Source organism: Bubalus kerabau, chromosome 4 (genome assembly GCF_029407905.1).
Source record: "Bubalus kerabau isolate K-KA32 ecotype Philippines breed swamp buffalo chromosome 4, PCC_UOA_SB_1v2, whole genome shotgun sequence".
In the NCBI taxonomy this organism is placed as follows: Eukaryota; Metazoa; Chordata; class Mammalia; order Artiodactyla; family Bovidae; genus Bubalus; species Bubalus kerabau.
The window spans coordinates 87,478,746-87,505,103 of NC_073627.1; the positions used below are offsets into that span (position 1 = coordinate 87,478,746).

General features: G+C 40.3%; 1 protein-coding gene across 3 annotated transcripts; it reads left to right on the forward strand.

Moving 5' to 3' along the window:
- On the forward strand, positions 1-24,612 carry LOC129649916 (cyclin-dependent kinase inhibitor 2A-like). Of its 3 annotated transcripts, none has more exons than XM_055577911.1 (3): positions 1-237; positions 21,279-21,585; positions 24,228-24,603. In XM_055577911.1, exons 1-3 carry the CDS (start codon positions 49-51, stop codon positions 24,251-24,253), a joined length of 522 nt encoding a protein of 173 aa, XP_055433886.1. In that variant the 5' UTR covers positions 1-48; the 3' UTR covers positions 24,254-24,603. The 3 variants fall into 3 exon arrangements, with proteins under 3 accessions (XP_055433886.1, XP_055433887.1, XP_055433885.1); XM_055577912.1 differs by having other exon boundaries at positions 33-142; positions 24,228-24,602; XM_055577910.1 differs by lacking the exon at positions 1-237 and adding an exon at positions 17,605-18,096 and having other exon boundaries at positions 24,228-24,612.
- Positions 24,613-26,358: the final 1,746 nt, after the last annotated feature.

A 26,358-nucleotide genomic window follows, 5' to 3' on the forward strand; every position in this document is an offset into this window, starting at 1 on the left:
AAGTCAAAAGGCGGCGCAGCGGTCGCCGAGCTCCGAGGCGGCGAGAACATGGTGCGCCGGTTCTTGATTACAGTGAGGATTCGGCGCGCGGACGGCCCACCACGAGTCAGGATTTTCGTGGTGCACATCGCGCGGGCAGCGGGTGAGTGGGCAGCGCCGAGTGTGCGGGCCGCTGTGGCCCTCGTGCTGATGCTAGTGAGGAGCCAGCGCAGAGCGCAGCGACGCATCCTAGACCAGGTAGGAAAGGCCTCGAAAATCCCGGGGCGCAGTCGGCCCTTGGGTGATTTTGTTTGATGTAATCTATTGCACAGATAAGTCACCTCCGGACGAGGTTGGAGGAGGCTGTTACGGGGGTGGAGGCTCCTTCCACTTTCTCCCCATACGAGTTACAGTTTCTCCTAGGTGCAGTTCTCCCAGCATGCTGAGTGAGCCCGGAGCCCCCTTCACACACCTCATTAAGTTCCTGAAACTCTGGGGGAAACTGGGAGATTCTAAACCTACTCTAGAAGTCAGTCACTACTGAATTTCCTGACTGGGAATCAGTAAACAAACACACACATCCACACACAAGGTGTATTTCAAAAGCACTTTATTGTACCCTGAAGGAAAGTATTACTAACGGTCTTAGATTTCTGGAGGCCGCCTTTTTTCTTCCTGCCGGGTCAACCCTCTCTTCTTGCAGTAGTGGAAGAGGTTTGAGGGTGGGGGCTCGCACCCTCAAATATTACTATCACTCTCAAAATAGTAATATTGATCGCAGGATCAGTAACTTCTAAGAGGAGCAATCACTTGCTTTTACAAGTCAAAGGAGAGATTGACTTTCGTAGTGAGATGGAGATTTCTTTTTTAGCGGCCTGGTGTTATCTAAAGGAGTCGGGACAATGCCCATATGTTTAGAAGAAGCCAGAACTGCAATGCGGAGCCCAAGGATGATATCGATCATATTTTAATCATCTCAGGCCCCAACTAAAAGGCCCAAAATGAGGCCTACTTCTTGAAAAACAGAAATCTAGGTAGTTGTGTCCTCACATCAGATAATTCTTTACACAGTCGATGTAATTTCCTATGACCAGAATAGTTGAAAAATATATATATAGTTACAATATAGAGAGTCCTAATTAGAACCAGGATGAAAAATCCAAAAACAATTTAATGAGGCTTCATTTTTGTGGCCTGCTTTGTGGCGTTATTTCCCTGGAAATATGTGTTTTGAAAAAAGCAAAGGCCAACATAGGGGGGAATTATTTTTTTATTTTAACGTTAGATTTTTTGACATGTAAATGTAAAACTGTTAACACTATCCGTGTTTAATTAGGTGCCTCAATTCTATTGGCGAAAATCTACAAACAATTGATAGGGAAAGTACACATTTTCTTTTTCATATTTTTATTAAAGTTCAGTTATTTTTGAGCATTAGTAGAAGTAGCTTGTAAAAAATTTCAAGGGGTGTTGCTGGATTTGATTTCAGTTCATTTTAAAACACTAACAGGATCCCATTTTTCAAATGGTGCTTTATCTGTACCAGCAAGCATTTAGCCATTATGATATGTTTTTTAATATCTTCATTTTTAATATTATTCTCTATATTAAGCTATTTTATTTAAATTATTAAGTTGCATCCAAAAACTTATAGTAACGAAGTAGAAATTTTTAACCTATGTAAATTCTGTAATTACTTGATTTCTATTTTAGGAGTACATAGGATAATATTGCGATTATTTTAAGTTAGAGAAATATTCATTTTATATTTGTTGTATAAAGAGTTAAAATATAAAAATGATAGGTTCATTTTAAATAGCCATTTATTTCTTGTTATTTAGGTATAAGTCAATTTTCAGGAGGAAAGCTATTTAAAAATGCATTGATCATATGATATTCATATGAAAAGCCCAATTTTCAGCAAATATCTGATGTCAGAACACATGGCTTAGAAAAAATAGAATATTTTGAAAATATGTGCAATTCTCCAACTTCTTATATGAAATTTTACACATATATAAAAAACATCTGGAAGTATTCATTATAAATGGCATGTTATTCTATATTTCACAATTATATATGTCTATGGTTGTGCTGATTTAACAATATATGTGGATGGTAATTATGTTGGGACTCATACAATTCCTTGTGAGCCACAGTGCTAAAAATATAACTTGTATGAATTATTTAACATTAATGCTGACCGGTATGGTGTTGTTAGTTTAACATAGTTTTATAGTTTTGCAAATATATTCATTATGACTTTTTTATATGACTGGAAACTGTATATAATAAAATTTCATGTTACTAGTTTCTTATCCATACATGCCTAATGAATTACACTAATTGACTTGTTACCTCTACCTTGGTGTATTTATAAAATAGTCATACTTTTCTGAAATTAAATATTTATTTGTTTACTGCTATCTGGGAACTCTTAGGGCTTTTCCCCTCCTTTAACGGCATAGTGTTCTCTCACGGTAAGCACTACAGTTAGTAAACCATTATTCCCAATGTGTACATGATCTCTAGCTATCAGAAATAAGACAATATTCATTTACTTCTTTGGGGACTCGAATTTTAAAATGTCCATTCTTAACACAGCCTATTGCTGTCTGCATCCACAATATTTTACAGGTCTGCTAATTACGTATTAGTTTATCACTAGTAACTACCATGATAGAGTTAAGCTAAACCATTTTCCCAACATGTGAGTGACTCCTGATAATAAAGTGATCTATATCATCTCAAAAAATACTTTCTTCAAGGAAGGCTGAACATTTGGCCCAGTGTTTTTGCTTCTAAAACCTTTAGTTCTTTTTGAAAAGCATAACAACCTCACTTGCCCTACTCTATCCTAAAACACTCTAGGCCAGAGAATCCTCTCTGCTCCAAAATCCAGCCTGATAAAAAGTTTTAGTGGTGTTTTATTTCTGTAGTTTAAATTATGTAAACAATGGGTATAGTTTCATTTTCTAAACATAAAATTCTAATATTGAATAGCTTAAAAAAAAAACCCTACAGCTCTCTAGATTCTGATTTTCACATACCTGATGATTAATACTGTGTCTGTTTACTGACTGAAGATTAATGCACTTTCCTAAACACCTCACTGGCAAGAACGTTTTTTACATTGTAGCTTTTCTATAAGTAGGCATCATCTTAAGGAAAGAAAAATTCTGACAAAAATTGATACAAATAAATAGTAGCAAGAAATTGAAAATTGCCTAAAATTCTAGCAATCACATTGTTAAATTATTTTTAATTATACTCTGGAATTAGGTCTGAAATATTTCAGATCTGGATCATTATAGGCAATCATGTTTTTGAAGAATATTTAATAGAATGTAAAATTATTATATTATAAAGTTAAGTGATTTTTTTAAAAGCAAGATTTAAAGCAGTAACAGTAAACAATTCCTATTCTTCTCTCTCTACACACACACACACACACACACACACACACACACACACACACACAGAGTAACACAATATTTATAGTGGCTTCCTCAAGATGGTTGGTGGTCTTTTGTTTTTTTCATTATACTTTTGAGTTTTCCAAAGTACTATGACCATCATCAGTTAAAAAAAAAAGAAAAGATAAAAACCTTATTTTCCTACAGTTCAGTGAACTAAGACCTTACTTAGAAAGGATGAGGAAAGTATTCTATTGTACAAATATTCTATATAAGAAGGTGCCTTTAAGGTCTGGAGAGAGTCTGCGAGGGTTCTGACTCTAGGGAACGCTGTCCCTATTCACAACGTAGTTCGTTTTTAAATAATTGATAAATGGATGGCTCTACCAGTTTTCAAGGCGCCTGGGTGTTAGGCCTCTCCGGTTCTAGGCACTTGCCCCCTTCTCCGGATCCCTTCTCCCAAGTCCTCTCTAGACGACTTCAAGGTGGGGCTTGCCACTTCCCAAAGCTAGGCTGGGGTCACCACGGTTGTTGCCAGGACCTCAACGTGAGGTCTAGAAGGAAGTGAGACTGGAAGTTGCTCTGAACCGGCCCCTTCGCTTCTCAACCCCAGCCACCCACCTTGACTCATATCCCCACCGAATCAATTCTTAGAGATGCTTCGGATGCTATTGCCGCTGGGGTAGGACCCTGCAGCTAGAGCTAGACGCAGACCCTCACCCAACTCCGCCCTTTCGCACCCTTTCTACTTTTAGCCTTCCCTGGGCCTCGCTGATCCTCCTCGCCGCAGCTATTTCCGCATGTAATATTTCATCAAAGTAACAGAGCAGAGCAAGGGTTAAACGCAGAGCAGGACGCAGGCTGACAGAGGTGAGAGAGGCGTGGGGGCAAGTGGAATCTGAGTGGGCTTCGTGGCTTTCAGAGGGGTGAAAGTATGACAGGGGACATCTCTGGGTCACCTCTCCATCTTGAAACTGACTAGGCCTCCCCGCCCCCACCCCCAAGAGTGGGAGCGGGATGGGACAGGTTCACTCCGAGGTGCACTTCCAAGTTTTGGCGACTATTCCTTTACCTTACAGGCTAGGGGGCGACCAGAGTGTTGACAGGCCTGGATTTCTTTGTTTCTCTGTCTGGGATGCAAGGTGGTATAAAGAACGGTCCGTAATATTCTTCTAGTGATACCGTCTCGCAATAGGTTTCTTCTTATACTGAAGCTTTCCTCATATTTGAAAACTTTTCTCCTTCAGTTAAAACATTAAAAAGATATCATTTATCAGAGTGAAAAAAAGTAAGTTTGAAAATAAGGTCAACTTCTATGTCAGCAAGCCAACTGATGGAGACAACCTTAGTAATAAATATTTTGTTTAGTAGGAAAAGGGAGTTCTTTTTAAAGACTTCTCCACCTTAGAAAATGCCCACCAACTGGGGGCCTCCGCAGAGGCTCCGAATCCTAATTCATGGTCTTTCAATGTTTGTTCAGAAATCCCATGTGTATTGACAATTGTTGAACTTACTATATGTCAATAACATTTGCTTTTTAAAGAAAGAAGGATTGAAGATAATCTCTGCTTGTCGGTGTTGTTTGCATAAAAGCTAGAATGATTGTTGCAGTTGGGCAGGACTACATAATCAGAAAGAAGTAATAGAAAGGAAGAATTAGTGTCAACTACAAGATTGAAAATTACAGTGCCTCAGAGGTCCTTTGGAAAAGAATAAGTTGATTTTTAAATTTTTATTACAAATGACTTTTTAATTCTTCTTCAACTAGCTCTCAGTTTCCCCCTTTACCTTTAAAAAGAAAATCTCAGAATTTATTTAATGGTTGCACAGCCAGTAGGTGTTTTTTTCTCAAGGAAGGAAAGTTTTGTAGATTGTAGAGGTTCAGCACTGTATGAACAAAGATATGTAATCTCTTAAACAAATTGAAACTAACAAAGCTATGCCATCAGAGTGGTGTAAATAAATATGTCTTTTCTTAAATTAATCATGAGAATAATTAGTGAAGTTAAAGAAGTAAGGCAAAGGTTATCAGCAGCATCATTACCTGGACTGCTCTTTAAGATACATATTTCTGGAATTCACTCTCAGAATATCCAACTGAGCAGATTTGCTGTGGAGTCCCAATAACCTGCATTTTAAAGCGTTTAAGGGGGATTCTGTTAAGAGATAGCTCCTTGGGACAAATATGGCCAACATTGTTTTGTTTTTTTTTAACTTATTTTTTATTATTTACTTTTAAATTGAAATTCAGACTTTTAGGTAAGATTTAAAACTTTAGAATCACACTTTGGGTCCCAGGTAGGACATTGAGAATCTAAATAAATCATTGGAGGAGCTATTTTACCAAATGAAGGGGACCCTTTATTAGTATTATGTGATTCTTCATGTGACTTGGAGAAGATTGTCTCTTAGATGCCAGGTCTCTACAATCAGAACACATTTGAGGGCAAAGGATGTAATAAGATATACTTGTGCATTAAAGTTTGTAGCACCAGACAGAAATTTTCCACAAAAGACATTAATGGTATCTTTTTGAAGCACTATATGTACTTACTGTTGTTTACATAGGATGGATAGTGCTAGATAGATAGAGTAATAAGTAATAAGGGTTTTTTTTTTTCATTTTATTTTATTTTCCAAATCAGAAATCAAGCAGTAAACATAACACACTAAAATTATGTAAGAGAAGGGAAAGAAAACATAGAAGTATTTTACAGGTTTAAATTATATTTATTTATGATCAAGGCAAATTACAGTAAAATGTACCCATAACAGAATAAAGCACTTATAGACAAAATGATGGGTCTTTGTGTCTGTAAAAACACATTGGTGAGGAGAAAATATATTTACAAATAATGTAAGCTTAAAAAGAATTTGCAATTATAGGTAAAACTACAATATTATGCTTTCCCAATTATAGTCATAATTTTTCCGCTTTTAAACTACATTTTTCTAATGTTACACCTAATAGTTTGCTGGTATTACGGGGGGGAACTTACGTTTTACTTTCTTTTTTTGAGTGCCACCATTTTCTTGCTCTGAATCTCTCTGGCTGCCAGATCATCTGACTCAGCAATTGTACAACTCTTTCACCCAATTTAAAGAAACAGCAACTATCCCAAAACAGGGTATCCCCCCAGTTGCAAATCTTTACCAGCCTATAGAACTAGCAGTATATTTTAACTCTGAAATAATTGTTACATGTACATGCAACATGGACACTTTGAATTTTACTCCATTCAATTTACATACTGAATAGTTGAAACTGAATTTATTTTGTGTAACACAATTTTTGAAAAGAAACTTGTTGAAACTTTCTTCTAAAAGTATATAGTCAAGTTTGCTTTCTCTTTTCCCTCAAATAATTATGAGGAGATTATTAACAGTAATAGAGCACATCAACTTATATTATTTCATTTAATGGTCACATTTTCCTTTTGTTTTAGGGGTTTTATTCTCTCATTTCATAGACTGGGTTGCAAATGGTCTGTCAAAAGTCATTGGCTAGTAACATGCCAAATTCAACTAGGTGTGCTTCTTGCACCAAATGCCCTAACTTAGCCCTTTATAACTGCCTCTTAAGTGAATACATTTATATATATAAATGTATACATATAGTGTCAGTTCCATCTCTTATGGTTAGTTATTTTGTAAATTGCTTAACTCTCTTGGATCTACATTTTATTCAGCATTAGCTACATATATTCTAGCAAATATATATTGATTAGGTGAATGAAAAAGTTCTGAAAAATAAGGCAGTTTAATAACTGAAGTCCCTTCTATGCTCTAAAAGCCATTCAATCTCATAATAAAACAAGAAGATTAACGTTTTAGAAATTTGTATCTTGCCCAGAATAAAACTAACTCAAAACTTCTTTATAAATTAAATTACTCACTTCCACTTCAATTTAAGATCAATAAATAGGAAACCTATGCACCAGCATAGGGGTCACTTGAAGCACAAAGTAGAAATGTCACTTTCTTGGAATATGTGGTCTGTGATTAGATTCCATTTCTTTTACTTACTAGCTGTGTGGTATTAGGACTAAATCCGTAAAACTCTCAGTGCTTCCATTTTCTCATCTGTAAACCTGAGGTGGTACCCTCCAGTACTCATCCAGTAAGAACTAGTACATGTACAAATAGCATATGTAAAGAGGCATTGTAAACTTTCAACCCATCACATACATTTGTCAGTTATTATTAAAGTGCCTAATTAAACTACATCCTTAAAAGCACATTAGTTTACTTTTACAGTAAATGCCTTCTTAAATATAATTATTTAGAGTAGCTAGGAATTCCTGAACTCCGTTTTAAAGAATATGCATATCATAATAAACATATATTTATTTATTCAAATCACTGATGTATTCCAAGGTGTCAGGTAAGTTTGTGCAGAAAATCAGTATAAAGTTTTAAAGAATCCCTACATGATGGCCTTTATAGTGTGACCCCAAACGTTTCTAGTATTCATAATTATTAAATAGGTGTTAACAATAGTCATGAACCTCTGTTTTCTAAAATAAGAAATTAAATTGGTTTTAGAAAATTGAAAAAAGTTATTAACTTGCCTTTAACTTATCAAAAAATTTAATAACCCCAAATAATAATTTTTGGAGGGAACACACATAATGGGTTCTTGATTCTTTCAGAAATGTTGCTGAAGTGTATCTGAATCAATAGTTTTTGCACAGATTTTCCTAAAAGTTCTTTGGTAAAAAATGTGCATGCATAGGTTTGTGTGTGTGAGTGTGTGTGTGTATTTGAGCGTGTGTGTGTGTGTGTGTGTGGTGGACAGAAAGTGGGGAAGAAACGTTAAAGTCATCCTCAAAACCTTCAAAATGTCTGCCTTGGAAGATAACCTCCAACTATTCTTATTCACGTTTAGTAGGATATCAAAGAGACAAAATATATTGAATATACTTCCTGGGGCAAAATTGACCTAGGTGTATAAAATTAGTGTAGCATAAACATAAAAAATATCCTGTTATCATTTTTTTTGAAAAATGAAGTCTGAGAGTTATCATCTTAACCATAAGATAGAGAACTATAAAAGTATATCTTCAATCTAGAGTCTCAAGGGAAAAGCATAAGTGGGAATGTTAAATCTGTAAGTGAAAGGTGCTAAAACACAAATAGAAAGCATTTTATGATTCATTCAGAATTGACCTATGTGATCATGAAGTTGATTCCATCCAGAGCAGTTTAATTCCATAGTGGGTAAAGAATGTGACTCCAAGAAGAGTGATCCAACACAGAAAATTTTCTTATGATCTTTTACAATATCAGAGGGTAGTTTGGCTTCAGAATTTTCAGAAGTCCAGGAAAGGAAAAAAAAAAAATGAAGATAACAGTTAGACTCTAGAGCCCCAAGAAGACAGTCTGCTCTTAAAGGATAGTTGTGGGGAGGGTGGTAACTAAGTCTCCCTTTGAAGAAGAAAGCTTCAAAATAGATGTATTAGAATACTCGAGTATTAGGCTACTGGAAATTAGAGTATCCTAAATCATCGTTAAACCCTATTGATCAACCATGAACACTCAACTTCCACCAAGAGTAAAAACTAAACACAATGTTACTTTTCTGTGAGTTTCACTTTTTCAAGTTGATACTAACACCTACAAGCATCGGCATACTATATGCTGGAATACTATATGTCTTCAAGGTTAGCAATTAAGACAGCAACACATATTTGAAAGGAGAAAATCTATCCCATCAAGGAGGAAAAAGAGGGAGGTTGGGAATAGAAGCTTAGAGAAGATAAACTTTACAATTTTGCCTATAGTTTCTCCATTGTACTTTCAACTTGAACTGCAATCCAAGGAATGGTGGTAGGTGGCAATGAATGCAGAGGAAACACTGAATGAATGTAAGTAACACACTCCTTTGTTACTTCCCATGATTTAATGAAAGATTTTGTGGACATACTTTTATTATAATACAGCCAACGTGATTACAAAGAAGCTCTGTTTTCATGGGATTAGAATTCAAAGAGGACAGAATTAATCACACCTTTTGGAAAGGAGTTTGCTTGTTCAATCCACAGATACCTGCCAGAATGTACAGTAATGAGAAAAAAAATTGACAGATGGCCTAAATAAATAAGATGATAGTAAATGTCGTATCCTTTAAAAAAAAGAAAAAGAAAAGAAGTTCCGTTTATTGAGAGCCTACTGTGTACCTGGATTTTTCTATATCTGACATTCTATATTCATTATAATAACCCTATGAGATATGTTTTATTCCCCACTTTGAGAGGTAAGGAAATGGAGGCTCAGAAAGTTTGTGTCATTTATTCAAGTCCGCAGAACTGGTCAATGAGGGATGCGGGCTACCTGAGTATAAAAACTAAGATTGTCCCATTACCTATGTTGCATTTGTGTCTTCTCCAAGATCATTATTTAAGGGTGTGGCTGACATCCTCACCAACCACATTTGTCACGGTCAGAGTAAGTTGCTGTGGCCCAAGAAAGAACATAAAGGAGGATTGGGTTTAAGATCTGCAGGAAACATTTACTAGCTGAGTAACCATGGCAATGCACTACCCCTCCATTTATAAATCAAAGGGGTAACTTTTTTAAAAACAATTTTTTAATATGTATCACAAGACTTATACTTTTTGAAGACCTGCAATACTATTTATTGCAAAAATTTTGAAAAACCTTAAATATCTGACAACAAGGGGCATCAGTAGTAAACATTTTCCCCCAAGTAGAGTATGTTGCAGCAAATTAAAAGTAGTGTTTATAAAGTGATTTTGGAGAATTTGGGAAAATGCTCTAACGATGAGTAAGAGGAAAAGTTCATTTCAAAACTGTGTTATATCCACAAGAACTGAGCAAAGATAAAAGACAGGAAGGAAATATTTCAAAATGTTGTTCTTATTTCTATGTAGTATAATTTTTCATTTTCTTTATAAAGCTCATTTCTTACTTTTTTTGCATACGTGAACTATAATCAGGAAAAAGTCATTCAAAAATGAGAGGACTGGATTAAGTGACTTTGAGGGGACTTCAAGATCCAAATTTCTGTCACCATGTGTATTATTAGCCAGGAATAATCACACAGAAGCATGGTAATTCCCAAAAGTGGAGATCCTGTCACCTTGGTCCAGAATTCACAACCTGCCTGATGGCACAGTTCTCAAAGAAGAGAAAACACTGCTGAGTTGTCCACTACATACTGTACAAATCAATCAGCAGGGAGACCTAGTGGGGAGAGTGTGCATCTCTCAGATGGAACTGGGAACCTTGAACATGAACTGCATCTCCTTGTGCATTGTGAGTTAAGCACTCCGAGCTTCTTTTTTTCTGTTTTATGAAAGAAGGATAATACTCTCTATCCCACAGGATAGTGGTGGGATTAGAAATAATGTATCTAAAGCTGCTTAATGCTTATCACATAGTTGGAGTTCAATAATGGTAGCCATTATGATTTTCTTGGCAATTTGGAATTAACTTTCTCTTGTTTCTATTTTCTTCTTTCTCTCTCTTCTAATTATATGCTTTACTTATTTTGTCCCTCAGGATGAGGCTAATTCTAATTCTCCATATTCTGTGCATATAAATAAATTATTCATGTATGCACACAAATACATATTATATATTTATATATACACATACTGTATATATAAAAAGATTCATACACACACATACAGTGCTACCTTTTAGTTTTTTCAACTTGCTAAGTAGCTACAGATAAGTATAAGTAATTCAACAAAAGAAACTTATCAACAAACAAAAACAGACATTTATAAAACAATTTAGTTAGAGATTAATCATTTTCATGATTTATAGAGTCCTCATATCACAAGAGTCCACTCTAGAAATAGTTTTAATAGTAAACTCCTTATATAGATTTAAAATCACATATGTTTTGCACACACTTTGGGGAAGACAGCTGCTGTATAACATATACTTAGAAGTTATCCTCAAAATCATCTTGGGAAGATGATGATAGGTACTGCAGATTCTACACCCAATTAATACTTTGGAAACCAAGACTGAGAAATTGGGACTTATCTATAATTATGCATTAGGTTTATAATAAGTTAAAGAGAATTTGTGTTTTGTGCTCTTTGCCCACATCCTGTTTGAGCAGGAAGATAAATTTTACAATAATTAAGAGTACAAGTGAAAAATCATAGAGTCCCTGAAAGAGTGCCCTATTCATAACAGATACTCAGTAATTGTGCTGTATTGAATTTAACTAGAGAATAGTTTAAAAAAAAAGCGGGGGGAGAAGAAAACGTGCCTCTGTCTTGAATTTTCCAAAGATATAATTTCTGGGGTCACATTCCCTATTTTTAACTAACCTGTTACAGAGATCTGCTTTGTTTCTCAGAGATCTCCCCTTCTACTAAAGTTACATTTTATCCCTGTGGGGAAATAAATAAATAATTAAAGGAAAACCTTGTGTTCTTTGTCATTTTTTACCCAAGAAGGTTCTTCTTTCCCATTTAAAATGCCAAGCTTGGACACTAAGCTCTTAGAATTCTTACCCAGGGGCACTTTGAGGGGAGTTTTCTTGGCTGAACAAGTCTCTTTTGAGGTACAGCTGTTATTGTTCCCACTTTGAAGATATCAAAGCCAGAATAAAGTATTACTTTCTCAAGGTGATAAAGTTGGTGGTAGAGCTAGGCCTGGGCTCTTCTTTACTTTACTATCTCTTTCTATATTAAAAGAGGTGACTGAAATTATTCTTCCATTGCTTTCAGTTCAGTTCAGTTCAGTTCAGTCACTCAATTGTGTCCGACTCTTTGCGACCCCATGGACCACAGCACGCCAGGCCTCCCTGTCCCAGAGTTTACTCAAACTCATGTCCATTGAGTCGGTGATGCCATCCAACCATCTCATCCTCTGTCATCCCCTTCTCCTCCTACCTTCAATCTTTCCCAGCATCAGGGTCTTTTCAAGTGAGTCAGTTCTTCTCATCAGGTGGCCAAAGTATTGGAGTTTCAGCTTCAGCATCAGTCCTTCCAATGAACACTCAGGACTGATCTTTAGGATGGACTGGTTGGATCTGCTTGCAGTCCAAGGGACTCTCAAGAGTCTTTTCCAACACCACAGTTCAAAAGCATCAATTCTTTGGTACTCAGCTTTCTTTATAGTCCAACTCTCACATCCATACATGACTACTGGAAAAACCATAGCCCTGGCTAGATGGACCTTTGTTGGCAAAATAATGTCTCTGCTTTTTGATATGCTCTCTAGCTTGGTCATAACTGTCCTTCCAAGGAGTAAGCGTCTTTTAATTTCATGGCTGCAGTCACCATCTGCATTCATTCAACCCTAGAGCCCATTTATTCAGGCTCAGCCCAGATATGTCTAGAAGCACTGTTAACTGAGTATACCTGCTCTGATAAGCTGTTTCCTAAGGAGATCACCTTAATTATTGGAACCTCTCCAGGCCCTGAAACACAACATCTTTTTCCTGATAACACGGGTCTGAAGTGTATTACCACACTACAGCGTGCACACTGACGTGCACAGATCAGAGTGCGTCTTCCTTCTCCTATACTGTGAATGTAGACTCCCTTAAAGGCTACATCCCAATTCCAGACCACCTTTCTCCTCGAGAGAATCAAACATGTTGACGGTTGTTGCCAATTCACCCTCTTGACTAAGGACCCTTCTTTTTTGTGTGTGTCCACAATTATAGTGTGTCCACTATATGCCAAGCGCCTGGCATATAGTACGAACTCAGTTAATCTTTGTCAAATAACATTATGAATAATGGCTTTCAGAAAAACAACTTTTATTTGTCTAATAAGATATTATTTACTTAATTAGATGGTTAATTTATGCATATAGTACAAAATTCCAACAATATAAGTCATAGAATATGAAAAGAAAATCACATGCTTATCCTCATACCCCTTTTCTTCTCCCCACAGTTAATAGGCTTCTTTGTTTCTGTCCAAAGGTATTCTCTATATTCTTTATTTTTAACCTCAAGCTATATATTGAATGGTTCTTTTATAACAATACTAATATTAAATACAGTAAAGAGATGTATGCTTTCATATATATTGCCTTACTTGATATAACAATCTCATGAGATAGAAAGGTAGAGCAAGATAGAGTCCGTTTTAGAGATGTGGACATTGAAGCTAAGAGTAGTCTCAAAAGATTTCACAGTGGAAAAGCATGTCATTACGTAGACATAGAGAACAGACTTGTGGACACGGTAGGGGAGGGAGACGGTGGGATGAATTGAGAGAGGAGCATTGGAACATATAGATTACCATACGTAAAATTACGTAGCCAGTGAAAATTTGCTGTATGACACAGGGAGCTCAAATCAGGTTCTCTGTGACAACCTAGAGGGGTGGGTTGGGGTGGGAGGTGGGAAGGAAGTTCAAGAGGGAGGGGACATATGTATACCTATGGCTGATTCATGTTGTTATATGGCAGAAATCAATACAATATTATAAAGCAATTATCCCCCAATTAAAAATAATTTTTAAAAACATGTCAGATAGTGAAATCAAGACTGTCAGTTGTCAGACAGTCCTGTCACCAAGTCAGAGTTATGTATCCAATAACCTCTATTTTCCTGATAAAATGATTTCAAATGATGTGTGTACATATCATGCATATCATACCCTGTGAATCCTGCAGTGGCTTGTAAGAACCAGAACCTAATTTCAGAATACTATTAACATCTTCTCAAATGTCTTTCTTTCTCTTTCTGGTGGTGTGTTGAGTTAATATTCACATCTAGAATTACTGTTCTTTGATTTGTAGGGTCACAGGAGCACCATCATCACAAGGCTTCCTTTAATTTAAATAAAAGAGTCACGCACTCCTCTGATAGTGTCGCCTACCCTCAGCTGGGTTCTCCAGGCTGAAGGAAAGGCTTCTCAGTTTCTAAGTCTGTCTTAGCCCATCCGTCTTTCTTCCTAACAGATATCCTAAATCTTCACCACTCTCACTTCCTAACCCACCATCTTATCATCACTGTAAACAAGCCAGGCTTCTTTGTTCACAGAAGGAAGTGTTTCAACTTCCTCCCTGCCCTGACCTTTTCTCCCTTGCCACATCTAGCTGAATCTCCTGCATCAAATTTATAATCACTCCCTGTGCTTTGTACTCCATTTCTTCCTGACTTTTTAGGTGCCTCAGGTCCCCAGAAATACCCTATCTTGCCTGTGTCCTCAATTTCTCTCTCTCTCTCTCTCTCCTCCTAACACTTCTTCCTGGCACCCGGCACTCTTGCTTTAGGGTACATGTGTGCTCAGGCCTCTCCCACCTCCCTTCTGCCTCCTCTTATCACACGCTGCCTTGAACTATTGCAGCCAACCTGTGAAAGAGTAGCCTATACTCCGTGTCCCCACTTCCTTGACGTCCCATTCACTCTTGGTTTTCCTTCTGATCCATGTAAGCAGCACTTAACAGACTCCTTTGCAGGCTTTTCTTTCAGGAGTTTATTTTTCCAGCTTCTCACATGCATCCCAGTAAATTACTTTCAGTTTTCCCAAACCTCTTTGCATTCACTTCTGCCTGGAACATCTTTATACTTTTATATCTTTATACTCACATTTTTTAAGACTAAGATGCGCTTTCAGCATCCATGGAGACCCCTAAGCCACAGAATGAGCTTGGTTCCGTTTTCATTTTCTTGTGTCATCCTCTGCTTCTCTTTGCTCTTCTACACATATTACATATAATACCTCATTTAATCCCTACCACAACTGTTTGAGGCAAGTACTATTATCCCAGTTATACAGATGAAGAAACTGAGCTCCAAGTGCATTAAGTTACTTTGTTATAGAGCGATTAAGTGAAAAGTCTAGGTTTGAACCCAGGCATTCTAACTCAAGCCCCATACATTTAATATTTTTTCCACCTCCCGGCCCCCGCCACACTCAGTGCTCTACCCTTAACCTTTGAGCTTGCTGAATGAACATTCATTTTTAGAGGTGAGTAATCGTGAAAAAAAAATGATCAGAATTGAGACAGATTTTTATTTCATAGTGTAGATTTTCAAAACTGCCAACACAGCACAAACCTAAATAAGGCCATGTCATACTCAGGGAAGAGAAGGAAATTTAAGAAGGATAATAACAGTAACCAACAAACTTTAGAATTTTTAAAGCTCTTGGACATGTATCATCTTATTTATCAATCCATAAAATATGACTCCATTTTACACATGGGGAATCTGAGACTAGCATAACCAGCACAAGGATCCTGGGTTTTATATTTTATTTCTTCTGAGATTTTCCTCTCAGGTCTGATCTAATATACATGAGTAAGTTGAGAGTTTGGTAGTTCCTTAAAAAACTAGGCAATCTTTCATATTATTACTAGCTACCTATTTATACAAGATTTCTGACTGAGTATGGGGTCAATTTCTAGAACAAAGGGGCCACACTCAAGGATGCCACAGTCTTTAGCAAACTCTACTGTAAGTGTTGGAGCTAGTGCATACCTGTCTAAAACCTGCTTTTGAAGAAAATAAACCTCTATGTCTATATATAATGCATCCAATGGATGTTTTTATACTGTTCGATCGCCCATTTCCTTTGTCAACAGTCCAATATATTGCATGAGAGTTTAAAGAGTTCCTGATGTAGGAATCTATAGTTGAATTTTAGAGGAATTTCTGAATTCCCTAAAAGTTACATGTGCCAGCAAACATACTTTTTAAATAAAATTGTATATTTTATTTTTGGAGGAGAGGGTATATAGCTTTCAACAGCTTATTCTCCCTGCCCTAAGATTAAGAACCATTATTTTAATGATGATAACTAATTCTGATATTAGTCTAAAAAGCCAAACATATTACAAGGGAAATCTGTTCCCTCCATCTCATTACCACAACTGCTGTTTTCCTCCCCATTATCATACAATACCTTAAGCAACATTGGAAGATGTTTACATTATGTTCTACCACAGTTTGAATTTTCCACATCATTGTTGCTCTAGTACTTGAGAGGTGCCTGGAGGAAAATATAAATAACACAGTGATGCACTGTGGACTTTATAATGGACTTGAGATCCCATAAGTGTTTTAACTGTCATTATTTAAAACCTCATGTGTTACCTAAGCTAACAGCCACTGAAAGTATAGTCAAGTATTATGGGTCTTCAAGAGGAGTCAAGTAGGAATTGAAATATAACTTTTAAAACAGAGCTGGGTTATCTAGCAGACAGATTAAGCATTAACTTTTCATTAAATATGTCGGTCGTTGGAAGATGTCCATCATTGTTTCAGTGATTAAGGTTTTCTTGCCTACCCTTTTATATGTAATACTGATAATTCTACCCAAACCATTTCCTTCTCTGTCTCCTAGATTACAAGAAAATCTTCAAAATGGATAATTTAAGAGCTAACAGGCATTAGCTTAGGATGTGTGATACTGTTCTAAATGCTTATGTGTGTATCAATTCATTTAAAACTCAAAACAGTCCTAGGAAGTAGGGACAACTCTTATCCCCCCCATTTTATAACTAAGAAAAGTGTAAGGTTTTTCTAATAGGAAGGAAAGGTGGACAAAAGTGGCACCAAGACAGTGTGTGAGCCTGCTTTCTGAATTATCTATGAATGCAGCCTTGTCCCTAGCGCAATGAGCATGTTTTCTGGTGTAGGAGGAATTATTGAGAACAGAGCCTACTAAGCCTAAGGACACCCTTGCCATGTTCCTATCTGCTTATAGGTAGAAATCTCCACCATCCCTTTTAAATTGACCTCATCTGCTCGGAGCCAGCCCGTATACTAGGCACTAGTGCCAGGCATTGTGCAAGCCTAGGAAACGCTCTCCCCCTACATCCGTTTTACATGTGTGTGGAGGGAGGGAGGCACAGCCTGGCGCGTGAGCCAGCTCTCCAGAAGGGATGTTTGAGCTAGAATTTCTGACATAATTGAGCCAGCGCTCGAAAACCTGGTGCTGAGCGTTGGAGGGGGAGTGTGTCCTCTCCAAGAAGGAAAGCCTCCACGCTGGAATGGCTGATACCTATCCTGGGCTCTCAGCGCCAGGACAAGCTGGCTGTTTCTTCTGATTAAAAGAGGAAACAATAACTTTGCCTATGACTCCAAACACACTGGTTCGAACTTGGCAGTTAGGAATCCTGTGCAGTTGTCTCTTGCCACGCAGGGTGTATACGCGAGGAATTTTCACTTGGCTGGAGTGAACTCGCTCGAAGCCGCGCGTGCGCCTCTGATGGGAGTGGGGAGACCGGCCGCGAGGACGCGGGTGGGTGGGGGAGGGGAGGAGGTCCCAGGGCGCCCTCCTTTCACGGTCCCGCCGCGCTACCGGAGCGGACTGCTTCCGGCCGGTGCCTCGGGTCGCGTGGGCGGCGGACCTGTGACCGAGGAGGCCCGGCGGGGGCCGACTTAATGTCTTGTTCGTTGGGAGCACAGGGCGCCTCCTGGAAGAGCGCGTGGAGTGCGCTCCCCGGGTGCAGAGACTCCGCGGGAGGAGTCGAGGGGCCGAGTCTGGGGGCCGCTTCCGCCAACCCGGGAGGAGGAAAGAGGAGGGGCTGGCTGCTCACGAGCTGCCTGGGCGGGCCGCCCGCGCTCGACGCAGGCGGGAGGAAGGGAGGGAGCGAGGGGCGAGCGTTGGGGAGCAGCATGGAGACCTCGGCCGACTCGTTGGCCGCTGCCGCCGCGCGGGGCCGGACTGACGAGGTGCGGGCGCTGCTCGAGGCGGGGGCGTCGGCCAACGCGCCGAACCGTTACGGTCGAAGCGCGATTCAGGTGGGTCAGCAGGTCTGCTGCAGAAAGGTGGGCGGCTGGGTGTCTGGGTGGCGAGGGCTTTGGAGGACGGGGTCTGCCATTGAGTCTGAACCAGGTAAGCGTTTCTTGGTAAAGGGGAGACTTTTCAGACCGAGTTCGGGATCGGAGACCTCCTCTCGGCGACTCTCAGGGGGCTCAGGACGGCCTCGGAGTTGGCTGAGAAGGCGCGTGGGATTCAGATCTCTAAAACGGTGTGAAGATCTAGAAGGGAGAACCTATGTGTGTTAATATAGACCGAGATGTGAAATTGACGAACGTCTGGAGTACGAGTATAAAGACAATAAGACATGCTGGACCACTTACCCCCGAACTTACAAAATTGTGAATGGAGCTGATCCACTTCTTTGTTGGGGTGGGGTGGGGGTGAGAGGGAGATTTTAGTGGAAATCTACTGCTGTGTAAGTTGGAATAAAGGTCTATTAGGTCTACTGAAATTATTCAGAAGCAACCACATACCGTGTTTATTATTTTTTTTAACCGAGTAAGGAACATATATGCTTGTTTAGGAAATATACATATATGAAAAAAAAATTAGTGCAATTATGCCTGAAATAATGCTGCCAATTTAGTTACCACTTGAGTGTCTCTTACCTTTTGGGGTATTTTAAACTTACTTGGTACAGATTAATTTCTTGGGGAGTTTTCAATTCCTCATAGTTTAAAAATGTCACTTCTCCTCTCCCCACTCCAGTTTTGTATGTGTGAGGATGTGTTGTGAGTTCGTTTTTCTGGTTTTTGTTTTTTTTTTTTCCTAAATCTGGGGCTAAAAATGAATTCTTCCTGGCCGTCACTCCAGTTTTATTCCAGGTATCGACAATTTCTGATTCTGAAAAATAATATTTATATGAAATGCACACTGCAAAAACTCCAGCATAACAAGACAAAGGAAAAGTAACTCAACCTGGAACTTCACAAGTGATTTAACAAGTGAATCGTCCTTTCCTCAAACTATGTATGCTACATAGAATAGATACATTTTATATACTTTTAGATACAAAAATAAAAATAAAATATCCTCAAATTTGAGATTATTTGGGATTTGAAATGTGGAGAGATTTGGAGATAAAAAGGTTGAATGGTTGTAGAAGAGAAGCATGAGTTCTTTTTTTTTAAAATGCATGCATGATTCATAATTGGATATCTCTAAAGTTTTGCCAGCAGTTTGCAGACTGGGCGTTACAGTCTTCTAGTTCTGGAAGATGTTATATTAGACTTTATTGTTTAAATACAAAAAGGATAATTTAAAATTATTTTTAAATAGGATAAGGGCATCAACAAAAGGGATATGATTTTAGTTTTGAACCCTAACCAAATTTGTGTTTAAAAATACTTATAGAAAAATTTTAATGACTAAATTAAATTTATATCTTCAATTTGACTTAAGTACCCTAGAAATATTCATTTGAATGATTAATTTTCTTTTTGCTTTGGATTACTAGTATGATTTAAATATTATGTTACTTTTCATACTTTAATACTGTAGCATATAATAAAACCTTTAACCAATTTAATGACTAAGACCAAGGACTTCATTTATCTAGTTCATCTAATATATTTTCACCTGCATTATATACAAGCATGGAGGGAGACATACATATAAATATGAGCTCTGGCACTTGTAGTAGACCTTCCAAAGGATTATGGTATCCTTGGGTGTGTCCCCTTTGTTTTGGAAATTAATTCATAATCCATTAGAAATCCAATAGTGTAAATTTCCCCAGTTTTTCTTTTAAAACAATTCTTTCTTCTAATGCACTATGTTAGTTTTTCTTTTTGTAGCTGCAAGTTGGTTCACTTAAATTTTCTCTGTGTTTTTTTGAAAATGAAATCAGTTTCACTTTTTCCAGGACAGAACTCAACAAGCATAGTATAACTTGTTAAGATTCCTAGGTTTGGACAAATTAATTCAAGTTTAATACAGAATTCAACTAAAAATAAATAATTCCTCAATATAGTGTAGCTAATGTAACCAAATAATGGTTACCCTAAAAAAGAATGGTCTATCACCTCCACCCACTGTAGAACACTCAAATTGCAAAGTTGCTGTGATTGTGAACAGTATTTCAAAATTCCTCTTTGGTAATGCTCTTGTATCATCAAAGATTATTTAGGAACCAAATGAGGTGAGCACCTCCTCTTTAATGAAGTCTCAGAGTGTGATCTTGGAAAGTGTCTTCCTATTTCTGCTATAACAAATTACCACAAATTTAGTATCAACATAAATTTATTAACTTATGGTTCTGTAAATCAGAATTCTAAAATGGGTCCACAGGGTTGCATTCCTTTTAGGAGTTCTAAGGAAGAATCCATTTCCTTGCCTTTCCCAACATTTAGTGACAGTCAACATTCCTTGGCTCTTGGCCCCTGCATTTTCTCTCTGACCTCTGCTTCCATTCTTATATCTTCTCTCTGACTGAGATCTTTTTATAAGGAAACTTGTAATTAAATTGTGCCCACCCTGACAATGCAGGTTAATTGCCCGCAAAATCCTTAATTTAATCACATCTGCAAAGTCCCTTTTTTCACATAAGGTAATATGTTAACAGCTTTTGAGTATCAGGAAATGGACATCTTTGGGGAACATTATTTAGCTTATCAGAAGAAGGAATTTTAGGACTGGCTAGACAAACTTTTTCATTTTATACTTCAAGAAATTGAAGTCTAACGTTCAGGGAAATCAAGGGTAGCTTAACATTTTACAAGAATTAAGTTTTTATGGTTGTTTTTTTTTTTCATTTTTGCTTTTAAACAATTACCACGTTCTGGGCTTGGACATACAGCAGTGAGCCATACAACGTCTCTGGGCCTTGCATAATTTCATATAAAAATAAAATACAGGAGGTTAGACTGTAGTCGAAGTCAGTTTGTTCCTCACCCTTTTGCTGTTATCTATGACACTGGTAGTGTTCTGTTCGTGGCTGGAACCCCGCAAAATGTTGGAGAATATAACAGTGTGTACAGAAAAAGAAAAAATGGAATAGGTAGGAGAACTGGCTAAGCGAGTCGGTAACTGAAAAAAAAAAAGTAGTAACTAGATACTTGCGAATTGTAAGCGCATCTGCAGGGAGTAGGGGTTCTACAAGTAGTTTCTTTAATCCTGCCCCTGCCCCCACCCGTCCTGACCACTCTGCTCTCTCTGGCAGGTGATGATGATGGGCAGCGCCCGCGTGGCGGAGCTGCTGCTGTTCCACGGCGCGGACGCCAACTGCGCGGACCCCGCCACCCTCACCCGACCGGTGCACGACGCCGCCCGGGAGGGCTTCCTGGACACGCTGGTGGCCCTGCACCGAGCCGGGGCGCGGCTGGATGTGCGCGATGCTTGGGGCCGCCTGCCCGTGGACCTGGCTGAGGAGCGGGGCCACCGCGACGTCGCCCGGTACCTGCGCGCGGCTGCAGAGGACACGGAAGGCGGTAGCCACGCCCGCGCAGACTCCGCGGAAGGTCCGGCAGGTGAGGTGGTGGATCCACGAGTTTGAACTCAGAGAGCTTCCGCTTCCCAGAGCATTCACTTTTAGAAGAGAAAGTTGGACTCAGGAGAGTAGGCTATTTGGTGTTAGCTCACCCTGCCAACCCGTGGGACAACCCCAGTCTTCGATCACGCCACCACGTTAGGGCTGCGGACGGGATGTCTCAAGATGGATTTCCGCACGTTAAAGCCCATCGCAGAAACCGGGCCTCCCATCCTTTACATTCACTGCACAACTAGACTAGATTGAGGAGAACTGAACACTCCGGAGGCTCCTGGTCTAGTGAGTGGCCCCTCTTCCCGCAAATGAGCTGCAGCCGCATCCATTCAATGGCTCTCAGTTTTCCCATTAGTTTGCCAAGATCGCTGAACCACCCTGGGATTTCCAAAGTCAGAGATTCTCGTGGTATCATCTGGCAGAGACCTGTCATTCCCTACTCTGTTGCAAAATGCGGTGGAGTTTTCCAGAGCTCCCCTAGTGGGTTCTGAGGGCAACTGGAGCGGATACCTCCCCAACTCTGAACTGGGATTTGCTACACTCTATGAGAAACGCTCTCTTAAGCTTTTCCCTCCCTTGAGCATTCTGTTATGATGGGGATGTGGTCCTCCTTGCCTTTTTCTACAACCACAAGAACTTCTTTTCCCTTGGTCCCCTTTCCCCCACCTCATTCCTACCTGCCTAAAATACCAACTTTACTCTTAGTTTTCTGAAGACAGAATTGTTTTATCTATCTATCTAAAGCATTATATTAATACGAAATTACACGAAAATTTAAGATAAACCATAACTTCAAAGAGACTGAAACCTATCCTGTTTTGGCTCAGAACTGGGATACTAGGCTCCTCGTGCTCTAGGGGGGCTTAGGAGGACGGAGTGGAGAGGCTAGCTCTGGATTTTGGGGAGATGTCTTGAGCGCAGCGCCTTGGGTATGAGAAGCATGCACATCTTTAGCCTGCTACCCTCTCTCTCCTGAAATTGAAGCTTGCCTAAGGCAGTGGCATAGGAAAGTGAAAAGAAAGTGAAGTCGCTCAGTCCTGTGTCCGACACTTTGCGACCCCATGGACTGTACCCTACCACGCGCCTTTGTTCGTGGGATTTCCATTCCAAGCAAGAATACCGGAGTGAATTGCCATTTCCTTCTCCAGGAGATCTTCCTGACCCAAGGATTGAACCCGGGTCTCCCACATTGTTGGCAGACGCTTTACCGTCTGAGCCACCAGGGAAGTCCAGAGACGGCATAGGATCAGGGGCCAATCAGAGGGCTGTTGAGCGGAGTAAGAACTGGGAGGAGCTGAAGAGGAGAAGGATTTAGATGATCAAATTGGGCCACAGGCAAATGAATAATCAAACCTAAGATATTTAACCCAAGTACGGATGATCCCTCCTTCCTCTCTCCCTACCATGTCCCCTTCTTCCCACCCTTTCTTCTTTCTTTCTTTTCTTTTTCAAAGTTCCTACTGTGTGATCAGCCCCAGTCTAGGTCGGGCACAGAAATGAACAAGACAAAACAGGAGTCTTGCCGTCATTGAGCTTATATTCCGGGAAACTAGACTTTTAAGCAACATAACAGTGTATTTCGAAGAGTGAGTTTGTAAAACTAATGTGGTGGTTAAGAGTGAAGTGTGAATAGGAGGCGAGGCTATCTTAAGAGTGATCAGAGAATCAGACTTATGAGAAGAGATTAGCCACTGGAGGTAGAGAAACTCTCAAGTGCAAAGACTTACTCCAAAAAGAACGTGGCCAGTTAAGAAGATGGAAAGGCCAGATGGAGAAAGCACACAGAGATCAAAGAGAAGGGTAGAGACCAGATAAGGTAGTGGCCCAGTAAATCCAAAAAAGGATGTTAGATCAACCCGGTCTCCCATTGGCTGAGACTCCCTAAGGCAAGACACCCCGATTTGATCCATCTCTGGTCAAGGAACTATATTCCATATACCACAACTGAGTTCTCATGCCACAGTGAAGATGAAAGATTCCACATGTCACAGCTAAGACCCTGGAGACCAAATAAATAAATATTAAAACACACAAGATTTTGTTCTACAAACGTTAGGAAGCTATTAGCCGCTTTGGGAAAGGGGTGTCTGGGAAAAAAGACAATAGGACTGGAACCGAAGATTCTCATACTGCAGAGCACCCCTGAGCCCGAGCACCCCTGACCTCTCTGGTTACGCCAGTTCGCTGAATCGCTCTGAGTTGCAAGAGCTACCTGGGGACGTTCTAAGGGCAAGGCGGCGACACCTTCGCCTCCAGTCGCCTGGAATTATGTGTGGTAAACAACTTGGCACTAGTAATAGACCCGCTTTGTTCTCTCAACCCCACGGGCTGTTCAAGGGCTGTCTCCCTGCCTCGTCGGGCGCCTCGGGAGCGGCTGGGGAGCCCGGAGCAGCCCAGACTGGCGGCGGACGCGCTGCGAAATTCCAAATTCCGGAGGCTAGTGAGTGCCGCGGCGGCTGGGAAGGTCCAAACGTCCTAGACAGACCCTGGATAAGGCGTCAGCATTGCCGGGGGTGGGGGGTGGGGGCAGAGAGGAGGAGGGAGGTGTTACAGTCTTTGACTTCCGTTTTCTAATGTCTCTCTCTCTCTCTCTCTCTCTCTCTCTCTCTCTCTCTCTGCCATCTACAGACAGCTCGGACCTAAAGAAAGATTGAAATCATTGGAATACGAGAAAGAACATCAGATCAGATCAGTCGCTCAGTCGTGTCCGACTCTTAGCGACCCCATGAATCGCAGCACGCCAGGCTTCCCTGTCCATCACCAACTCCTGGAGTTAACTGAGACTCACGTCCATCGAGTCAGCGATGCCATCCAGCCGCCCAATTCTTCCCAGGTGTCTTAATGCCAGTTTACAATGCCAATCCCCTGGAGGAGGGCATTGCAGTCCACTCAAGTATTCTTGGTGGGCTACAGTCCATGGGATGGCAAAGAGTCGGACACGACTGAAGCGATTTATCAGGCACACATCAAATAAAGCTTTTTAAAAAAAAAAAAAAAATGAAACAGCTTCGATTTCCTTTCCCTTAAATTTCCCATATACATTTTGCTATAAAAATTTTCTTAAAAAAAAATTGACACCGTTCTTGTCTTTTCATCGGGTTGGAGTTTTATGGAGCGAGTACTCGTGCCCTGGGAACAGGTAAAAAGGACACTTCCTCTTTCAAGCCTCGCACCCGCCAGGCTCTGGGTTTATTACAGCCATTTTGTGAACTAGGAAAACGAAGCTTAAATGGATTACATGACTCTACTTGTGTCAAACTGCCCTGTGAGGGGTGGAGCCAAGGATAAAGAAAAAAATGTTCTTTCCGTTCAGTCAACATTTATTAAGCACCTATTATGGCATCTTGCCAGGAGTATGGGTGGGAATGGAGGTGAGACAGACATCAAATAATAAGCACACAACACAACTAGAAATTTTTAGGCCTGTTTCCTTGAATCGTAGATGCAGCTTTGTTTCCGAAACTCACCATTGTTTCACGTACCTCTTAGGAAAACCGCTGCAGTTAATAGTGTGTACGTGTCTGTGCACCGCTCAGTCCCTTCAGTCCTATCGGACTCTTGGCCACCCCATGGGCTCCTCTGTCCGTAGCATTTTTCCTGACAACGAATACTGGAGTGGGTTGCCATGATACCATAGATCAATAAGAAATCCCTATTTTAGATGACGAAATCGCCAAAGCAGCAAATTTAGATTGATGAAATGGGGTTAAAAATTAATAAATGGAAACTCCAGGGGAGACCTCAGATTGAGATTTCCCTTACTTACCTGGCCCCAGAATCCGAGGCCGGTAAGGTTTTGGGTATTTTGCACAGTGTTACAGCCAATAGGTGGAGAAGCCAGCAGAACGTGACTCACAACCACCTGCCTCTTTCTGCAGTGCGCTGGGGACCTGCGTGAGAGGGCACTCAGTGCCCTCCCAGTGCTCTGGGATTGGCGGGGCCGGGGCGTGAGTCTGCTGCTCTGACCGCCACGCAAGCCAAAACCAGCTCGTCCTTCTCTGCCAGAGAAAGGGTGCTGCAGGAACATGGCTCGAACTTCAGCTAGGGCTGCCTTGGCCTCTGTGGCTTATTCATTTTTTATTGAGTTGCAATTCACATAAGATCAACAATTATAAATTTTATAATCCACTAACGTGGTATTTGGAGAAGGCAATGGCACCCCACTCCAGTACTCTTGCCTGGAAAATCCCATGGATGGAGGAGACTGGTAGGCTGCAGTCCATGGGGTCGCTAGGAGTCGGACACGACTGAGCAACTTCACTTTCCCTTTTCACTTTCATGCATTGGAGAAGGAAATGGCAACCCACTCCAGTGTTCTTGCCTGGAGAATCCCAGGGACGGGGGAGCCTGGTGGGGTGACGTCTCTGGGGTCGTACAGAGTCGGACACGACTGAAGCGACTTAGCAGGAGCAACATGGTATTGCTACTAAGTCACTTCAGTCATGTCCAACTCTGTGCGACCCAATAGACAGCAGCCCACCGGGCTCCCCCGTCCCTGGAATTCTCCAGGCAAAAACACTGGCTGCTGCTGCTGCTGCTGCTAAGTCACTTCAGTCGTGTCCGACTCTGTGCGTGTGACCCCATAGATGGCAGCCCATCAGGCTCCCCCATCCCTGGGATTCTCCAGGCAAGAACACTGGAGTGGGTTGCCATTTCCTTCTCCAATGCATGAAAGTGAAAAGTGAAAGTGAAGTCTCTTAGTCATGTCCGACCCTCAGAGACCCCATGGCCTGCAGCCTTCCAGGCTCCTCCATCCATG